Here is a 17,739-nt window from a genome sequence, read left to right as displayed (position 1 = left end):
ATTTGGTTAGGAAGAGGCCCTTTTTGAGGGACCTATGTGTCATTTTTAGACATTGTCCATGTCCATTTTGGTCTTTTTTCCTTTTCCCCGAATTTACTTGTAATTTTTCCTTTTTTTTTTCTTTTCACCCAATCCCCTCAATTTTTGAGGAGCCACCCACGTTTGGACAGAGACTCTATACAAACCCACCCCCCACCCCATGAGAGATTATTTTTACATGCTTGTAAGAGAGAGACGCTACTATCCTTTTGTGAGGAGAATGAAAACTTTGTGCAAAAGAGTGATCCTACCCTTTTAAACCCTAACCACCCATTAACCACACTTTAACCTACACTTAACAAAGGCTTCCTCACCTAAGCCGAACCACTCTTCCAAACCCTAGATCCTTTTGTGCATATTTGAAATATAGAGGCTCTACTACCTTTTGTAAGGAGAGAGAACTTTGTGCAAATATTGATCATACCCTTCCCCAAACCCTAACCACACATTGACCAAACCCTATCCTACCTTACTCATCCTAACCTAAGCCAAATCCACCTTGGTTAAGTCTCTACACTTAACCAAGGCTTCCTACCCTAGCCAAACCACCTTCCAAACCACCCTTCCAAACCCAAGCTAAACCACCCTTCCAACCCTAACCCAAGCTAACCCACTTTCAACCTTAACCCTAACCAAAGCTCCCATACCTTAACCAACCCTTAACCAAAGCCCACGTGAGCCCACCTAGCCAAGCTCACTTGAACCCACTATCCAAGACCTCCTAGGCCCACAATCCAAGCCCACCTAGGCTCACTTTCCAAGCCCATCTAGGCCCACTAACCAAAGCCCATCCAAGCCCATCTATAAAAGCACATTTCTACTTAGACCCACTTCTACTTAACCAAACCTAGACCTAGCTTAGGTCCACCGAAACCAAAATCCAATGAACATTTAGGAACACATATCGCAACCCATGTGAGCGCAACTCCTAAATTGAGTGAGTCAAAAGTGCAAGGCAATGAGATTCAAACGACGCTCCAAGCTTGCAATAGCAAAGGCGTAGGTCCGTCTTCCCTCCCCTAGCAGTGTTTGGCTCACAAGGCTCACCTAGGGAGAACTAGAGGTGTTTGGCTCACAAGGCTCACCTCGGGGTGTTTGGCTCACACGCCTCACCATCTTGGGAGATATTTTTGTGACTAGGTGCACTCACGCCCCACCGGCCGACGAGCATTAGAAGGGGTTCCACAGCGTCAAAAGCTGAGATCTAAGAGGGCTACGACCCGGCACGTCCGAACCCATTTTTCTTCATTTTTGATGTAACTCTTTGTCCTTGTACTTGTTTACCTTGATTAATTGTTGGTTTGCCATTTGCAAAGGGGCCAGCCGACCAATTGGCGACTCCACTGGGGACGTGCCACCTTGTTGTTGGTCTCACGTGTTTGCACTCTTGTCGCACTCACTCTACGAGTTGCGCCCACACACTCGCGACGTAATCCGCTTATCCGTCGAATATCCGGGTCGAGGATTTCATAATCCCCATTCCCAAACATTTTGTTTGGGTCGACCGGGTTCCTAAGAAACCCCGTCACCCATGTCTTTCTAGCGCTCGGTGGTTTGGCCAACAGCACCGGGGCCTTTGCCTTCTCTAAACCCGAGGGTGGCTCAAAAGCCACCCCATGTGTCTTAGTTCATGGAGGGTGGCCCACAGGCCACCCTTCTCTCCATGGTTGATGGGACTGGCGACTGCCCCCATCAAATTGTTGGGGCCAGAGGCCAAATGCTAGGACCGCTGACTTAAATACCGACCCCCATATTGGTAAGGGTGGCTCTAATGCCACCCCCACTGTCCCCCGTGTTAGGGATGATGTTGTTGCATATGCTGAAAATCCAAAGGAAATCAAAGAAGCTAGCGATTGCTATAGGAGATACAGGGAATATCAAGATGGAGATTGGGTCATGATGCTCCTTAAAAAAGAAAGGTTTCCAGCTGGTACTTATTATAAATTGACGAATAAAGTAAGCCCATGCAAAATACTACATAAATTTAGAAAAATGCTCATGAAATTGAGCTTCCCCAAGACCTAGATATATCTCCCATATTTAACGTGGCAGATCTTTATAGTTATGGTGGTAAAGTGGAGCCCGAAATGGAGTTCATTAAAGGAGATTTTCATGGGCAAATTCTGAGTAAATCAAAAGAGAAAAGTTAAGGGTGATTGAAGAAAGGGAAATTAAAACTCGAGTTGGCACTTGCTGTCGATACCTTGTCAACTGAGAGGGGAAACCTGATTCTCAAAACTCATAGATAAATGAAGAGAAGTTCATGGAGGTAGATGCCAAGAAGTGCCAAGCTGCAAAAAGGAGGACTCGCACGGAGGCGAGGTCCTTTTAAGGAGAGGAGAATGCCCCAAAAGAAAAAAAGAAAAAAAGGTTGGGTTGAAAACCCGAGATAGCAGCCCAACATTCCTATTCTATACTTCTCTTTTAAGGTGTTTATTCAGACAGATTTAGAACTGTTATGACTTTTAGGGCTTTATTATTAACTAAACGATTATATTTTATATTATTTGGAACCTTTTGGGATTTACTTTTATGAGAGGCTAAATTTGATATTCAGCAATCTTTTAACGTAAGTCAGGATTTTAGGATTGTGATTAGACCAAATGAATGGCTAGGGTTTCGTAGGAACTCTTAGGGTTTCTTTTGGGTGTTTAAAGTAATAGTTTCAAGGGAGAAAGGGACACTTTTGGTTTGAAGATCACATTGAGAGTAGGGCTCCCTTCTAGCTGCCCAACTGGTGCCTTTGATCAGCTCAGCAGTGTAAAGTATTGTAGGTTCCACCCAAACCATAGAGACCCAATGTCATAGCTGAAAGTTGGCTAACTTTTTGTTTCTTGAATCTCTTCTTTAAACTTGATAAAGTGGTCTAAGCATATCCATATATGCCCCAGTTTTAGGATGCATCTCTTTTGGGACTCCTTGATTACAATGATTTAAAGTCCCACAATACACATAAAGAGGAGCGATCAATACAAAAACCGAAAAAGGAAAAAAAACTAACATGTAGGCCGTGCAATCTAACATGAATTTCACATTAAAAAAAAAAGAGATAAAAGAACTCGCTAATAGCATGATACTTAAGAGAAAGAAATGAAGCCTAAAAGTATTGACAACTAAACTACTAAACTGAGAAAAAAACAACAAAAAGATAAAAAAAATAATTAATGTTAACTTAAAAAAAAAAAAAAAACAGGTCTAGAAGATAAATATGCATTTGATTCATAAAAAGAGTAGAATGGCAAAACCACCGCTAAAAAAATAAAAAATAAAAAAATATATAAGAAAATAATTTGAAAACAATCCAACTGAATGCTGCTTAAATATATAACAATGCCAAAGGGAAAAGAACTGTTACAGATCACAACTTATTATCCACAATGCCAAGCCTTAGGATGAGAGAAACGCTTGAACACACCTCATTATAAATGTCTGAAACATTCATAATTCCAAAAGTCCAAGCAACCATATTTAAGAATAAATAATTCTTCATAATAAATTATTTTTAAATGTAATACATTTAAATCCTCCACGCGTTGGAATATTAAAACAAATAATCAAATAAATGAATATATGCTAGTAATTAACAGAAAACAACCCTGAGATTAGTAGAGAATCCCTAGAGCATTAAATAAAGATTTAGGGAAACAAATAAGATTCTCTAAATCAGGCAACTCTAGCTGAAACTATGAACAAGAAACATCAGCCATGAAGTTTCAGTAGTACATACCTTAAGTGTTTTAGGTTTTCGGCTTCGATCCTGACTAGCAATCATTCTTATGAGCTTATTTGGATTGGACATATTGCTCATTTGAGAAGCAACTGGAGAAGGCATTGATGCTGTTGCTGGCGTCGTGGTTTCTGGAGATGTATCTTGTGATTGCTGAGCAAGTTTAGATTTCTTTGCAGCTCCGAGCACACCTTAAGAGCAGGTAAGTAGGATATCAGAATCGGATCAAATTACGCAAAACTGCTAAAGAGTACAAACTAGTGTTTGAAGGTAATGAACAAGTTTCAATATGTACTTAACACTTACCACTGTTTACATTAGCTTCATATAGATGGCTTTCTGTCATCTTCTTTGAATGGTCCCGCTGAATCAAAATCAAAAGCAAACCACAAGTATACTGATCACTACAGAATAAGCTTTTTGACCATTCACTCATTGCTTCACCAAGCAAAAAGAAATGTAAATATACATCTGAAAGAGCTTCACATGGGTAAGAAAAGGAGCAGCAAATATTAAAACAGCAAAAATGAATGCAAAAAGGGACAATAAGGAAAGGTGATAAAGATAGTTATTCAAGGAAAAGGATGTGACTTGGTTATACTTTGAGCAAGCTGTGACCTCCACATAGATCCAGACTGAGTAAAAGATCACAAAAAGGGCTCGAGGAAAAGGCGCAAGTCCAAAACAAGGAGAAACAAGACCGAGGACTCAAGGAGTATGGGAATATGTTGAGGAGATGATGATTCAGATGACAGTATGACATATGAGGAGAGTAAAGGAATCTGATCACTAGTCATATTTTATGATTTTAGATTTGAGAATTGGGTTACATTTATTTGACCATTTCTACATTTATTAATAAACTAAGTTCTATGGTTTCTTTTATCTATTGGAAGCACGCCAAGTGCATGTAACGCAATGACTGTGTTTAGCTTTTTGGGCTTTACATTTTTGTGTCAATGCTGGAAGTTGTAATGGACATTTTTCATCATTTATTTATCAATTCAACTCTGAACTTTGCAAGTAGAACTTTTCAAACTTCACCACCAGAATGCCTACTGTAGAAAACTCTTAAAATTATACATACAATTTACTTATGGATGCATGCCCATATACTTATGTATGAATTGCAATCCATGCATATAAATGCATGGATGTGTTCACATGTTACAGGGGTAAAACCCAAAATTCAGGCACTTCTCTTTTTTATAGTTGACCAAAAATCCAAGCACTTGACTGGGCCCCCTAAGCAAAGCAATCCCACAATGTATATGGTCAAATACACACACAAGCGCGAATAGACTAGGATTGACTAAAACAATCCAAACATATTAAGGTAGAAAGGAATTATAAAATACTAAACACGCACACAAATAAAGTTGGTCCATTTCATATGCTACAAACAGTAAGGTCAAAGATAATAGATAATAATATCACCTGTTGATGTTGGCCGATGGAATCAATGAGCCATCTCGATTCGTACTCAGAGCCCTGCACTAACAAACATTTAGACTAACAAAACCAATGATACATCCAAAACATGAAAAAAGAATGCCACAACTTTCAGAACTTACCAAACCCCCAGAATCTGTTAATGTCATTGAATTTCTAAATCCCATATGCCTGATCTTCTTCTTTTTTTTAGATTTAGTAGATACTTCTGAACAATCAACAGGCAACTGCTTTCTGCAATCTACTGTTGAATCAACTTCAATAGTTCTCCTGGTATGAGAACCACCATGCAACGCACTATGCTCATCTTGAAATGAACTAGTATCACCACTTGATGCATCTGTTTTATTGGCAGCATGAGCCCCTCCAGTAGTTCCCATACCAAATGGGCCGAGAATCCGCTGCCGTGAAGCAGCAGTTCGAATGCGTTTTGTAGGAATAGACCCAACATTTAAAGAACTCGATGCCCTCTTTCCAGCCAACAATGGTTGGTTCTCATACTTACTTTCCGAACAGAGCCCATAAGATAACATATTTAAAACTCTGGCATCACCAGATCTTGCAAACTTTGGAAGGCCTTTCTTTTTCTGCAAAGCAGTTTTCGATGACTTGCTACCATCAAATGAACTAGGCAAACAATGTTCTTCAGTTTCACCTTCATCCTCATCAACTGCAATCTCTCGAGCTCCAAAATCTAAAATGAATACAGATACCATTAAGAATGTGATACTGTTTCACTTAAAACCAATAAACAAGTTGTGCTACTAAATACCTGGTGCAGCATCAAACCACGAAAAAGTTTCACTATCCTCTCGATGCGTCACGCTCTCAGGTTTCTAAAAACAAAATTATTTCAATAAACAAAGCACAAAATCACAAATAGAAGAATTAAGTAGGACTTCTACTACCATTATAAAATCATGGACAAAAGCTTACCAGTTGGATTAGCCCCACATGGCAGGTAAGTTTCTAAGCTGGTGGCGATGCTAAAGCTTTATCACTTTATAGGATGCATATGGTACACTTTAGACTCAAGTTCTAACGATTACAGGTTCATTTAAGTGGGACAAATTAAAATACTCTTCATGTCCCATTTTGATTATTTCATATCAAAGGCACCACAGAAGAGTCAATCATGATTAAATATAGATTGAATCACTTGCTGGCAAAATAATCAATTTATATGATCCATGATGAATTGAACTTTTCCATAATCCACACTTATTCAGCCTAAATTAACTAGGAATATGGGAATAGAAGTCTTTGTTAAAATTACAGATTACCACTTGAGAAAACGAGAATCCATGTAAGACTTTAGCACCCAAAGAACACAAAATATTTTATTAATCACACATATGCACCATATACATTGCTAAAGTTTGACTCATATTTTTGTGCCCCTAACCAAGCAAATTGCACAGACACAAATATTGCTTGAATTTTCACATTTTTCCTTACAATTTCAACATTTATTTGTACAATAAATCAACTTATGCACACACATGCACATGCATACATCCATGCACACAGTTTCTGTTGTATGATTTTTGTTATGCTATGGCTTAAGTTTTGTACACTATGTTTAGTATCAGTAACTAAAAGTTCAAGCATTCATTAAATGCATGAAATGGTAAGTATATACAATTAGAAGGGAAGGTGAAGGGTATCCATAAGAAGGCAACTGATTGGAAGTATCAGAAACTAGAAAGGTTCAGCTAAACCCTTCCCTAGATAAACGGAGGGCTGGCCCATTAGCCTCATAGTGGTGGAGAGGAAACCAAAATGTGTTTACATAACTCTAGCACCTTGTAAAATTCCAGCCAATAACCACTTGGGAGAGGGGGCGGACCCAAAGCGCCTGCAATTACTTATACTAGAGTCACCCCGCATAACTATTAGGTCTGCAATAATGTGAGCTAGGAGATATTAATACCAGTGAACAAGGCCCATGCCTCCACCCCGTGAGAACCACAGAGAGCAAGAGGAAACCATAAATATCACCCTGAAGCAATCCCTAAAAAGGCCCCCACCAGCTGGGCTAGGGTTGCCAACTGAGTAACTGCTAAGTTGAGCTTCAAGAAACTGGTGTAGTAGACAACCATTGTATGCATCCACCCTACCCTGCCTAGACCTAGCCGCCTATCCCTGGGTGGGCACCCAAGAGGCCTAGGTGATGCCTAGCGCCTAGGCTTAGGCAACAACCTAGCTTGCCCCTCGTTTATATATCATGACTTGCATTGTTGCAAAAAACTACCTGTCGAGTGCCTAGGTCGCCACCCTCCCCTGCCTAGGCCTAGCCGCCTATCCCTGGGTGGGCATCCAAGTGGCCTAGGTGGCACCTAGCGCCTATGCTTAGGCAACAGCCTAGCTTGCCACTTGTCAGAGGGCAGAAATTGCCCTCAGGCAAGGGGCATTTTCATCATTTTACACTGAGGAGGGGAGGGGGGTGTAAAATATTTAAAAAAACTTAGATTTGTCAAATTTTTTCTAGATTGAAAATTTTGAGAAGTTTAAGATCATCCGAAACTTCACTTTTTTTTTTGGTTGAATTCATTGTCAACTATTAAGAGTAGTTATAAGACAAATTTTTGGTGATTTAGAGCTTAATTTCAGATATTCATCCAAAACATAGAGGATCGAACATTGGGCAACAAAGCTGAGTAACATATCTACATATCTTCATATTTAAGATTCCTTCCTTCTTTTGAAATGTCTTCTACAAGTTCTAATAGGGGGTGGGATGTGCGACAGAAACGATATTTTTGATCATATAAATATGATAAGAACAAAATTTGTTGCAGTTTTCAAGACAAAGATACAAAAAACTTAAGAAACACCTTGCCAATATTAGGGGGATGTAAGTATAGCAGGTTGAGGATGGTGGTGAATATTTTTTATGGTAATGATGAAGATGATGATGAAGGGGAATCTGAGGTGGTTCCTTTCAAAGTTCAAAGAGAAGAATTAGGTTTTAGAAGCCTTCTGTGAAGAGGCGTCTTCCTTCCTGAACCTTTTTTCAATGATTACTTGCTAGATGGATCCATCAAGAGGGAATTGCTTTCAACGCTACTCACCTAAGCAGCTTCCACACAATGGTGGAGGGAAATAGCCACTATGGGCCAGGGTTGAAGGGTCCAACCCCGTATGAGCTAAAGGAGCCATCGTTATAGAAGGAAAGACCACTCACAAAGGACTACCTCAAGATAGTTCATGGGTCCATTATGGGGGTCCTAGTTCTGACAGACACATGGAATAATAGAAGTAAGGGTGGCAACAAGCAGGCCTAGGCCAAGCAACCCTGGCCCTAGCACAGCCCATATCCCTCTATCGAGACAGCCCATGCCAAAAACAAATGAAGAATAAACAAAAAAAAAAAACAAGGAAAAAAGAGGGGTGGGATGGGCTGAGCCGGGCAGGCACTGAGCCCTAGCCCGGACACAGTTTGTGGCCAATGCCCTACTTTTTTAGGACCGGGCCGCCCAGACCGTTGCCAACCCTAGATAGGAGGACAGAGTGACGAACTTTTTTTTGATAATTGTTAACAATTGTATAGATATGAAAAGATAGATACAAGAGAAGAAGTTTAATCCAAGAGTGCCTAACACCTAGGACTCCTGGTAAAAAGAATAGGTCAACAGACCGTATACAAAATAAGGGTATAAGAATTTCCACTTACAAAGTGAACTGTAGCTGTACAAAAAAGATACAATCAGGACCGTATAAGTAAAGCTAAAAGAGGACCCAGTCCAAAAGGGTTCGAGTAGGGTGCAAGCTTTGTGCCCATTCCAAAAACAGACCGCTTTAGTGCCAAATCTTCAGCGCAGGCCATGGCTCCGTCCTTAGCTAGTAGATCGGTGAACCCGTTCGACGTCCTTGAGATAGTCGTCCATAAGATTGGCGTATCCCTGCAAAGATGTTCAATTTCTTCATAACTGAGCATGAGGTACCAAGGGGGAGAAGCTGTCTTGGAAGCCCAAGAGATAATGTTCCTGGCGTCACCCTCCACAAAGAGAGTATGTCCCCAAGACCGATCGAAGCTCTGTATGCCTCTAAGGAGAGGCATTGATACGGTGAACTGCGAATTGTGGACACCAATGTATTCGGTGTAGGAGAAGAGGACGTTTTGAAGATGATCTCTAAAGACCCCTCCTGCACCTACATGGCCAGGATTGCCTAAAGAGCAACCGTCAAAATTCAGTTTGATTGCTCCTTGGGGAGGAGCAATCCAAGCTGATTTAACTTTGTTTTTCTTCAGGTTGTGGAATAAAATATGCCCCCAATACCGGTAGAAAGAGTCCGTAGGAATGACCTAGAAGCAGGGGTGGTTAGCCGCCCAGAAGGTTACAAAGGATGTAACCTTCGAGAATAGCGAAGGAGCAAGGAAGACCTGTCCTCGAAAAATACACCCATTTCTTTTTTTCCAAATGGTCCAAATAGTTGCTGCCAAAGTTACTTTCCAAAGGATTCTCCCTGCCTTCAGCCAATGCGCAAACAGATTCAAAGCGAAAAGGTCTTTTACCGTTGGAGGTAAAACCCAAAGCACCCCAAACAGTTGTAGAACTAGACTCCAAATCTCATGAGCCACGTTACAGTGCAGAAACAGGTGGTTATTGGATTCCTCTTGTCACAAACACATGACACGCCTATTAGGAATAGGAATTCCTTTCCTTTGTAGGTGATCCATTGTGAGTGCCCTGTTTGAACCTGCGATCCAGTTAAAAGTTTGCACCTTTGGGGGTGCAATGGTCAGCCAAACTTGTGCAAGGATCGACGTAGGATTGAGGGGGAAAGTGGGGGGGTGGATGAGCCTTTTGTAGAAGGAAGTCACAGTAAAATCCCCTGAAGGTCACTAAGGTAGCAACCGAAAATGTTGCAGCCAATCTGGCTACTGCTCATTTTGTTGCGTCAAAAGTTTAGCCCCATAAATTTTAGATACATAAGCAGCATATTGCATAGAACTCATGCCTGAAGCTATTGGCGAAACACTAAGGATAAAGGGGAACCTAATACGGATAAGGTCATGATAGTGTTCATCTACAGTCACAACCTTAATTTAGAATAATGCACAAGTTCATTGAGAAAAAGATCTAGTTAGTCCTAGACTCATGAGATTCGCCGCCTTTTTCCCAAGCATACAGAGAATATTGGAGAAGAGAGACCAACTGAGATCTATGTTCACTTCAGAAGAGTGGTCTAAATTGCAAGTTGTCCAAGCATGCTAAGGGGAAGAAGACATGTGTATGGTTTTGTCACTTGTTAGATAGTAAATTTATTTTAATTCTTAATCTTACACTAATGAGGAAATATTGAATTATCATATTTCATTATTGTGAAATGTGGGTCAACGATTTGAACATCTGAATTATCATAATTCATTATTGTGAAATGTGAATTAATGATTTGAATGTCTTTTTAGGACATCTAAGTGCATATATATATGCATATGCACTTGGTTATAATATATATAAATCATACACATACATATATGACACATACATATGCATATATGTGTGTTTGGAGCACATATTGATGCAGGAGAGCATTATTTTTATTTTTATTTTTAATTCAATTTCAATGATGTATATTTTAATTTTTAGTTTTTATTTTTTTTTTGTCTATTTCAAGGGTTTTTAAGTTTTCTAGGGATTCTAGATTTTTTACCTTTTTTATATACCATTCACTAGATTCATAGGTATTGTTCATGTGTACTATTCAAAGGGGTATTTCCAAAAGTTTAGTATTGTTTAGGAGTATTTTGGAGTTTTAAATTGTTTACTTGGATCTCAAGCAAATTTTAAGGTTTTGTAGGCTTATAAAAAGTGGACATTACATTTTGGGATGTTTATGTTATTGGAATGAATTTTATTTCACAAAAGAAGAAAGTTTTTCTTCTTTTGGCTTGATCTACAACTATTTTTCTCCATTTTTGCTGATTTACTTGTTTAAGATTCAATTTTCCACCCGTTTTTCCTGCATCAAATTGGTAATAGAGCAAGGTTTTTTATTAAACAACAAAGCTAAGAAACTACAACTACACCTAGGGTTTGCTGATTTAAGCCCGAATTTTACTAAATCAGCCTAGATCTTGCTGTTTTCAGTGAGTTTTGTTGCTTATCAATCTAGGCTTTGTGATTTTGGTGAATCTATGGTAGTGAGAAGGGAACGTGTCACAAATCCACTTTGTGATCCCAGAGATGAAGAATTTGAGGAACTTAAAAGGCAAGTTCAGCAGCAGGGCAGCAGTTTGCGAGCACCATTCATGGGCAAGGCAGTGATCTTTCAATTGAAGAAGATGTCGAATACAACACTTTTCACCACCATGCTCCGCGTGAATAGTCGATTGAAGAGGAAAGCAATATAAGACCTAAACATAGGGAACATCACTCTAGGGTTTTCGATTTGAAAGATGACACTTTTTATTTTGACATAGGTTATATAAAAAATCAGTAAGTTGCATATTGGGATTTGCCACCAATGTTAAATATACACTCTGGTAAACAGCAAGATCTCTTAGGAGATCCGATCTATGATAAGGATCAAGATGAAGATGTTTCAGAAGAGGATCTTGCTCGTCAAGAATATGGTGAGAAGGCAGCAAGAAGATTGATCGAAATCATGACCTTTGCAAATCTTGAGGATATCAAAGAGGTGGAGCATTTAAGAGACTTAAGACATTAGAATTAGAGTAGCGCAAAGGAAGTGTGGTCGACTCATAAACTACAAATTGTAGCCCTTGTTTTAGAGAGTAATGAAATAGATCTCAAGAAATCCTCCAAAGATCAGAAAATTGGGCTTGAAGTTTCCTACACAATTTTCAACGGGAGTTCAAGACGGATCGTATTTGATAAATTTGCATTGATTTTTAAAACCCATATCAGAATTAGTTTCTTGAGGAATTCTTTTTACCACAAATAATCTTAGAGCCAACAAAACTCGAGGTTCAAGAGGTGGTTTAATGCTGAATTCATCTTAGCTCACTTCAAAACTCAATGACGAGTTTTCTCCAACTAGGGGAGAATGATGCCGGATAGAATCCTTCTTATTTTTAATTTTTATTCAATTTCAATGATGTATATTTTAATTAGAGTCTATTGCTAGGGTTTTAATGCTTTTTAGGGATTCTAGGGTTTTTATATTTCTTATTTAATATTCACTGGTTACTATTCATAGGTATTGTTCATGTTACTGTTTACATAGGTATTTATGAAATTTATTACTGTTTAGGAGTATTTTAGACTTTTAAATTATTTACTTAGATCTCAAGTTAATTTTAGGTTTTGTAGGCTTATAAAATGTGGGACAGCAAATTTTGGGAGAGTGAATTTTATTTTATGAAAGAAGAAAGTTCTTCTCTTGGCTTAATTTACAGTCATGTTTTTTCTCCATTGTTGTTGATTTTATTTGTTTAAGGTTCAAGGAAAGGGCAGATTTAATTTCTCATCTTTTTTTCATGCATCACATATATACATATATGAATGTCTTGGGCGCCTCAAAAACTAGAACCCACCTGGCACCTAGGTGCCCAGACCCCACTTGACCGCCTGAGCCCAGTACTTTTACAACCTTCCTGGCTTTCTTAGAGAACCAAGCAACTAATCCACTTTTTGTTGCTATGTTCCCAGTAGATGCTAAAAGAATTAGGGCACATGGGGTGTAAAAGATTTGAACTCCGCAGGGAAGTCGAACCAACAGCCAAGTCACAAACAATGCACACAAGACTCAAACACAGCCCAATGAGGCCGGAAGAAAATGTAGAAAATTAAATCCACCATTTTCCTGAACCTTAAACAAGTAAAATCAGCAATAATGAAAAAACAAAACATGGTTCTAAACTAAGGCCAAAAGCCTCCATGCCATTGCCATCATGTAAATGATTGACAATAAGGCCTTGTCAAGGCATGCTAACACATAGTTACTGGGATCTTTTAAGAAGGGGTCCACTTCCGCTCCAAAAGCTCGATTCTACACTCTGAGACATGAGATCTCGATTTCGGACGATTCTTTAATACTTGGGATCACGATTCAGAAAATTAGGGAACTTGATTCAATGAAAATGGGATCCAGATCTCTATGACAAAAATCATGGTTCCGTGATCAAGTGGTACCACGATTCCACCAACTCGAATACGAGTATCTGATACTTTGGGACCGAGTTTCACCAACAAACTTTTTGGTTCGTAAACAATGGAGTGTGGATCTCCAAATTTCTATGACCTAAAAACTTTATGAATCCGTGATTTCTTAAATACTATGCAGTGTACACAACTGTGCACACCTTTTAAAATGTGACTTGCGTCTAATGTCAAATAAGACAACAAGAGTAGGCAAAGTGGGGAAGAAGAAGTTGGGACGAAATACAAAAGTTAGTAGCGTTGCGATCATATTGAAAAGTGAGGTCCCGATCAATACGCTTAACTTCCTTGAAGCTAGTTCATTGGGTCATGTCCACCTCCTAAGGGATTTGTATCACTTAAACCAATTTGAGCCAATCATGGGGTTGCCTTAGGGCTGATGGAGTAACATGGAGAGCCATTGGGAAAATTATATGGCAATGAAAATTATATGGCAATGCATTCCCTTTTTGTTGTTTTGAAAAGGTGAGCTTAGCTATCACGCTATTTCTTTTTTCAGAACCAATGTATCGCAACATTCTTGGATTTGTGAATTTGGAAAAGAGTATTGTCCATTGGAATTTGCTCCCAAATTACAATATTGGGTAAAAGTGAACTTTGGGGACCTCGATCCTAATGACAACAGAACACAATCCCATTTAGTAAGAAATGCAACGCACTCCCTGAAAGCCAGGAATCTCGATCCCTTTCCCTGGCCATGTACAGACCTCGTTCCCCCAACTGCAGACCTTGGAGCCTACCTCGCTGAGCTCTCCTCCAGTATCACAACCCCGCCCCCTAACCCCTACCGTTCACTACACAGCCGGCGATGCTTCACTCTCCCCGCCGTGCATCAAGCCCCCGTTCTGGGGAACTATGTGCTAATCATCTAAAGTATTATATCTGGGTGGAGAGCGATGCTCCAAACTCCACACAAATCAAGTTGGTACCAATCATGACAAGATGTGTGTCAAGGCTAAATGCTATGTCTTGACATTCAGAAAACAAATAAGTAGTCCTCTCTCAGTGATATTTTTGGTATTCCTCTAGTGAGCAAAAAGAAGATCCCCATAGGATTATTCACCCCTGGTAAACCTTTAGCTTGCCTTGACTTCCTAGGCTGCAGCTTTCCATGAATTCAAAGGCATTGGACACATGGATCCATGTTGTGATTGGCTGAAGTATTCATTTAAAAGTCTTCAAGAATATTGAGACCATGGCCAGATCTCCAATATTTTTTAATAGCATTTAAGGCCAGACTCCATTCCTTTTACAAATGAACCCCATCTTAATGGTCTTTTCTTTCAAATCAAATTTCTCGAGTCTTCTTGTTTTTTTCATAACGCCTATTCTAGCATGCGTTGGAAGAGGATTTCCCTAAGCAATAGGACTTGGGAAGAGAGAAAATATAGAGTTTCTATGGTGGAATGACAAGACAAAGCTAGCTAGCATTTAATAATAAAGGTAAACTAACAAATTCCATGCCATCATAAGAGTATATAAGCAAATCCCATGCGATGCAGGACAAAATTAATCTTATTTTTAATTTTTATTCAATTTCAATAATGTATATTTTAATTTTTAGTTTTAGAATCTATTTCTAGGGTTTTCAAGTTTCTTAGGGATTCTAAGGTTTTTTATATTTTTTATTTACTATTCACTAGTTATTATTCATAGGTATTATTCATGCTATTGTTTGTGTACTATTCACAAGGGTATCTCCGAAATTTTAGTATTATTTAGAAGCATTTTAGAGTTTTAAATTGTTTACTTGGATCTCAAATTAATTTTAGGGTTTTGTAGGCTTATAAAAAGTGGGACATCAGATTTTGGGATGTTTTTGTTGTTGGAATGGATTTTATTTTTGAAAGAAGAAATTTTTTCTCTTGGCTTAATTTACAATCATATTTTTTGTTCCATTATTGCTGATTTTACTTATTTAAGGTTTAGGAAAAAGGTTGATTTAATTTCCCACCTTTTCTTCCTGCAACACCATGTAAACTCCCACACACAAACACATACATGATAGATACCCAAATGCATGTCCCTGTCTAGAATGTTTGGGTTGCAACTTGAAAATTCCAACACAATTTAGGACTCAATGCACCAAAGTCTTCATTTTGGAGAGCTATGGTCTCTACTTTGGATGCTTGCATTCAGCAGTTCCAATCACCTGGTTCCAAACTCCAGTACTTCAATCCAAATTATAAGGAACATTTTTGGGTCTCCAACAGCCCAAAGTCTTCTTCAAATTTTGCAAAGGGCCAACAAGATCTTTTTAATGTGGCACCTATTTTAGAATCAGGCTAACTTGCAAAAACGATTCTCTGTGAACATCTTCGAACTGTGTTTTCAGATTTTATTTGCAGGAAAATACCTCGACACAAGATTTCAAAGAAATAAAAGTAGTACAACCTCACAAGATGCCCAACAAACTTCTGTGGAACTTCGATAGATGTCCATTGCACCTTGTGGCACCATGTAAAAAAGGGTTTCCTAGAAATAAAACATCAATCACATATCATTCAACAGTAGCTAACTAGAGAGAATTTATACAACTGCAGTGATACAAATTCAACATAAGTGTACATAGGCCACATGCTTGGACAGCTGTGGACATGCACACTATTTGGTGATAAAGATTGCATACATGCATATAGAAAGACAAAAAGTGAGTGTATAAAGAAAAAAAAACAGCTGTGAACATGCACACTATTTGGTGACACAGATTGCAAACATGCATATAGAAAGAAAAAAAGGGAAAGAAAGGCACCCAACAGGGATCAAGAACTAGGGGAAAAACGTTACAAGCAAAATCATCAAAAGGAAGCACGAGTTTGTCTTAACATGGACGCATGAGTGCACGTGCGCTCACAGACAAACAAATGGATCACAGGTCCTCATGGAAGCATTGGCATGACCACACAGAAAAGCAGGCATGTCGACAAGCAGGCACAGCAAACATATTAGACAAGGCATATTATCAATCAAAAAATGAAAAAGAATAATAGAAACAATAAAGGAAAGATACGAGGTAACAAAGTATAAGCTACTAGCAGAATACAAGCAGCAAGATCTCTTAACCATTATAAAAGAAAACCAGCAATCAAAGAGAAAATAAGAGCATTTTAGATAACTCAAGCAAAAAAGGCTTTTGCTTGGTTTTTAAGAGCCACAAGCCATCAAGTTCTTAGAATTTTTTAGAATATTGGATCCTTCAGGCTTCAAGTGTACGACAGTTTGGTATTTTATAAAATCAGATGTAACCAAGTCGTCCAGCCATTCAAATGAACATCGGTCATTCTCAAAATGAGAGAAAAGAGTGAAGCACCGAGGTACTTTTAATGACCAAGGTACATCTGTCATTCTTAATCTGTGGTCAAAAGAAAACGAGTGCATTGCCAATAAAAATGAAAAACAAACAAGAAAGAGAGAAAGAAGAGTAAAAATATTGGCAAATAAGATATAAATGAATGAAAGACTACTTTTAATTTATAAACAAAAAACAAATAACAAGAAAACAGTTGTCAAAATAGTTACTTCATAAAGAAACTTCGACACACCAAATGAACAAGATGACTTTGATCATTTCGAAGTTGTATTTTTCAACCAACAAAACAAAGAACCAATGGAAGATGGTAGTCCTTGCAGCAATTGTAGGTAAAGAACAAGGCAAAGTATCTTCGACCTCTAGAAGAGGGTTTCCTTCCATCGTTCACTGAAACTAGGGGCTATTATAGCAATAATAGGCAATATTAAGAAATTAACTATGTTAATTATTATTAGGTAATTTGGGAAAGTTATGTAAAACATAGGGCCATCTAACTACGGATTCCCAAAAATCAGGGCACCATTAAGCTCAATTTTGACTGACGCTCGTTGGGAAACCCAAGACATTGTGTTTTGGGGGAATTTTCAGGGATTCCTAGAGCAACATCTTATCCTCCTTCCACAGCTTCCTTGGAACTGGTGACTAGGCTGAGGCCACTGCACTGTTGGAAGGGCCCCATAGGTTTTACCCCAGTTGAAGGGAAAAATCTCATAATGGAAGGAAAAAGTATGAATGTCATCCTACAGGCCAACCAGAGGAGTCAATGCCCCTGACGCCTCTCCAATATTTTTTACAAAATTCTACCTGGCATCTCTCATCTGTGCTGGCAACTTCGATTCAGCTTCGATCATTGTGGCTGGAGGCAACTGCAGAGGCAGATGTTTTAGCCAAGAAGGGTGCAGCCATCATGGGGGCTCCATCGACTCATAATTTTTTTTTAAAATTCTTATTTTTAGCTTTATGTTTTCATTTTCCCCATCTTCCTCTTTCTACTAGAACCTCACCCTTCTCATCTCTTCCTAAATTTTCTCTATCTTCCCTTCTTTTCTCCCCCCCTCCTCTCCTTCATCATACTCCCT

General features: G+C 38.8%; 1 protein-coding gene across 11 annotated transcripts in view; it reads right to left on the bottom strand.

Annotated features, from left to right (window-relative positions):
• LOC18437979 (chromatin modification-related protein EAF1 A) overlaps positions 1-17,739 on the bottom strand; it is a 48,479-nt gene that overhangs the window by 14,775 nt on the left and 15,965 nt on the right. For 10 of the 11 annotated variants that reach the window (XM_020669448.2, XM_088872984.1, XM_088872982.1 and 7 more), the window contains exons 9-14: positions 15,745-15,825; positions 5,991-6,054; positions 5,341-5,912; positions 5,204-5,257; positions 4,073-4,130; positions 3,767-3,957 (exon numbers count right to left, since the gene is read on the bottom strand). In XM_020669448.2, coding sequence (XP_020525107.1) covers positions 3,767-3,957; positions 4,073-4,130; positions 5,204-5,257; positions 5,341-5,912; positions 5,991-6,054; positions 15,745-15,825 — 1,020 coding nt within the window. The remainder of the gene's footprint in view (positions 1-3,766; positions 3,958-4,072; positions 4,131-5,203; positions 5,258-5,340; positions 5,913-5,990; positions 6,055-15,744; positions 15,826-17,739) is intronic. The other variant, XM_088872981.1, reaches the window with a different exon arrangement.

Source organism: Amborella trichopoda, chromosome 8 (assembly GCF_054954075.1).
Source record: "Amborella trichopoda isolate Santa Cruz 75 chromosome 8, AtrichopodaSantaCruz75HAP2 v2.0, whole genome shotgun sequence".
NCBI classification, from domain to species: Eukaryota; Viridiplantae; Streptophyta; class Magnoliopsida; order Amborellales; family Amborellaceae; genus Amborella; species Amborella trichopoda.
Note: the sequence above shows the minus strand (reverse complement) of the source record. Positions and strands in the feature narration are given on the sequence as shown.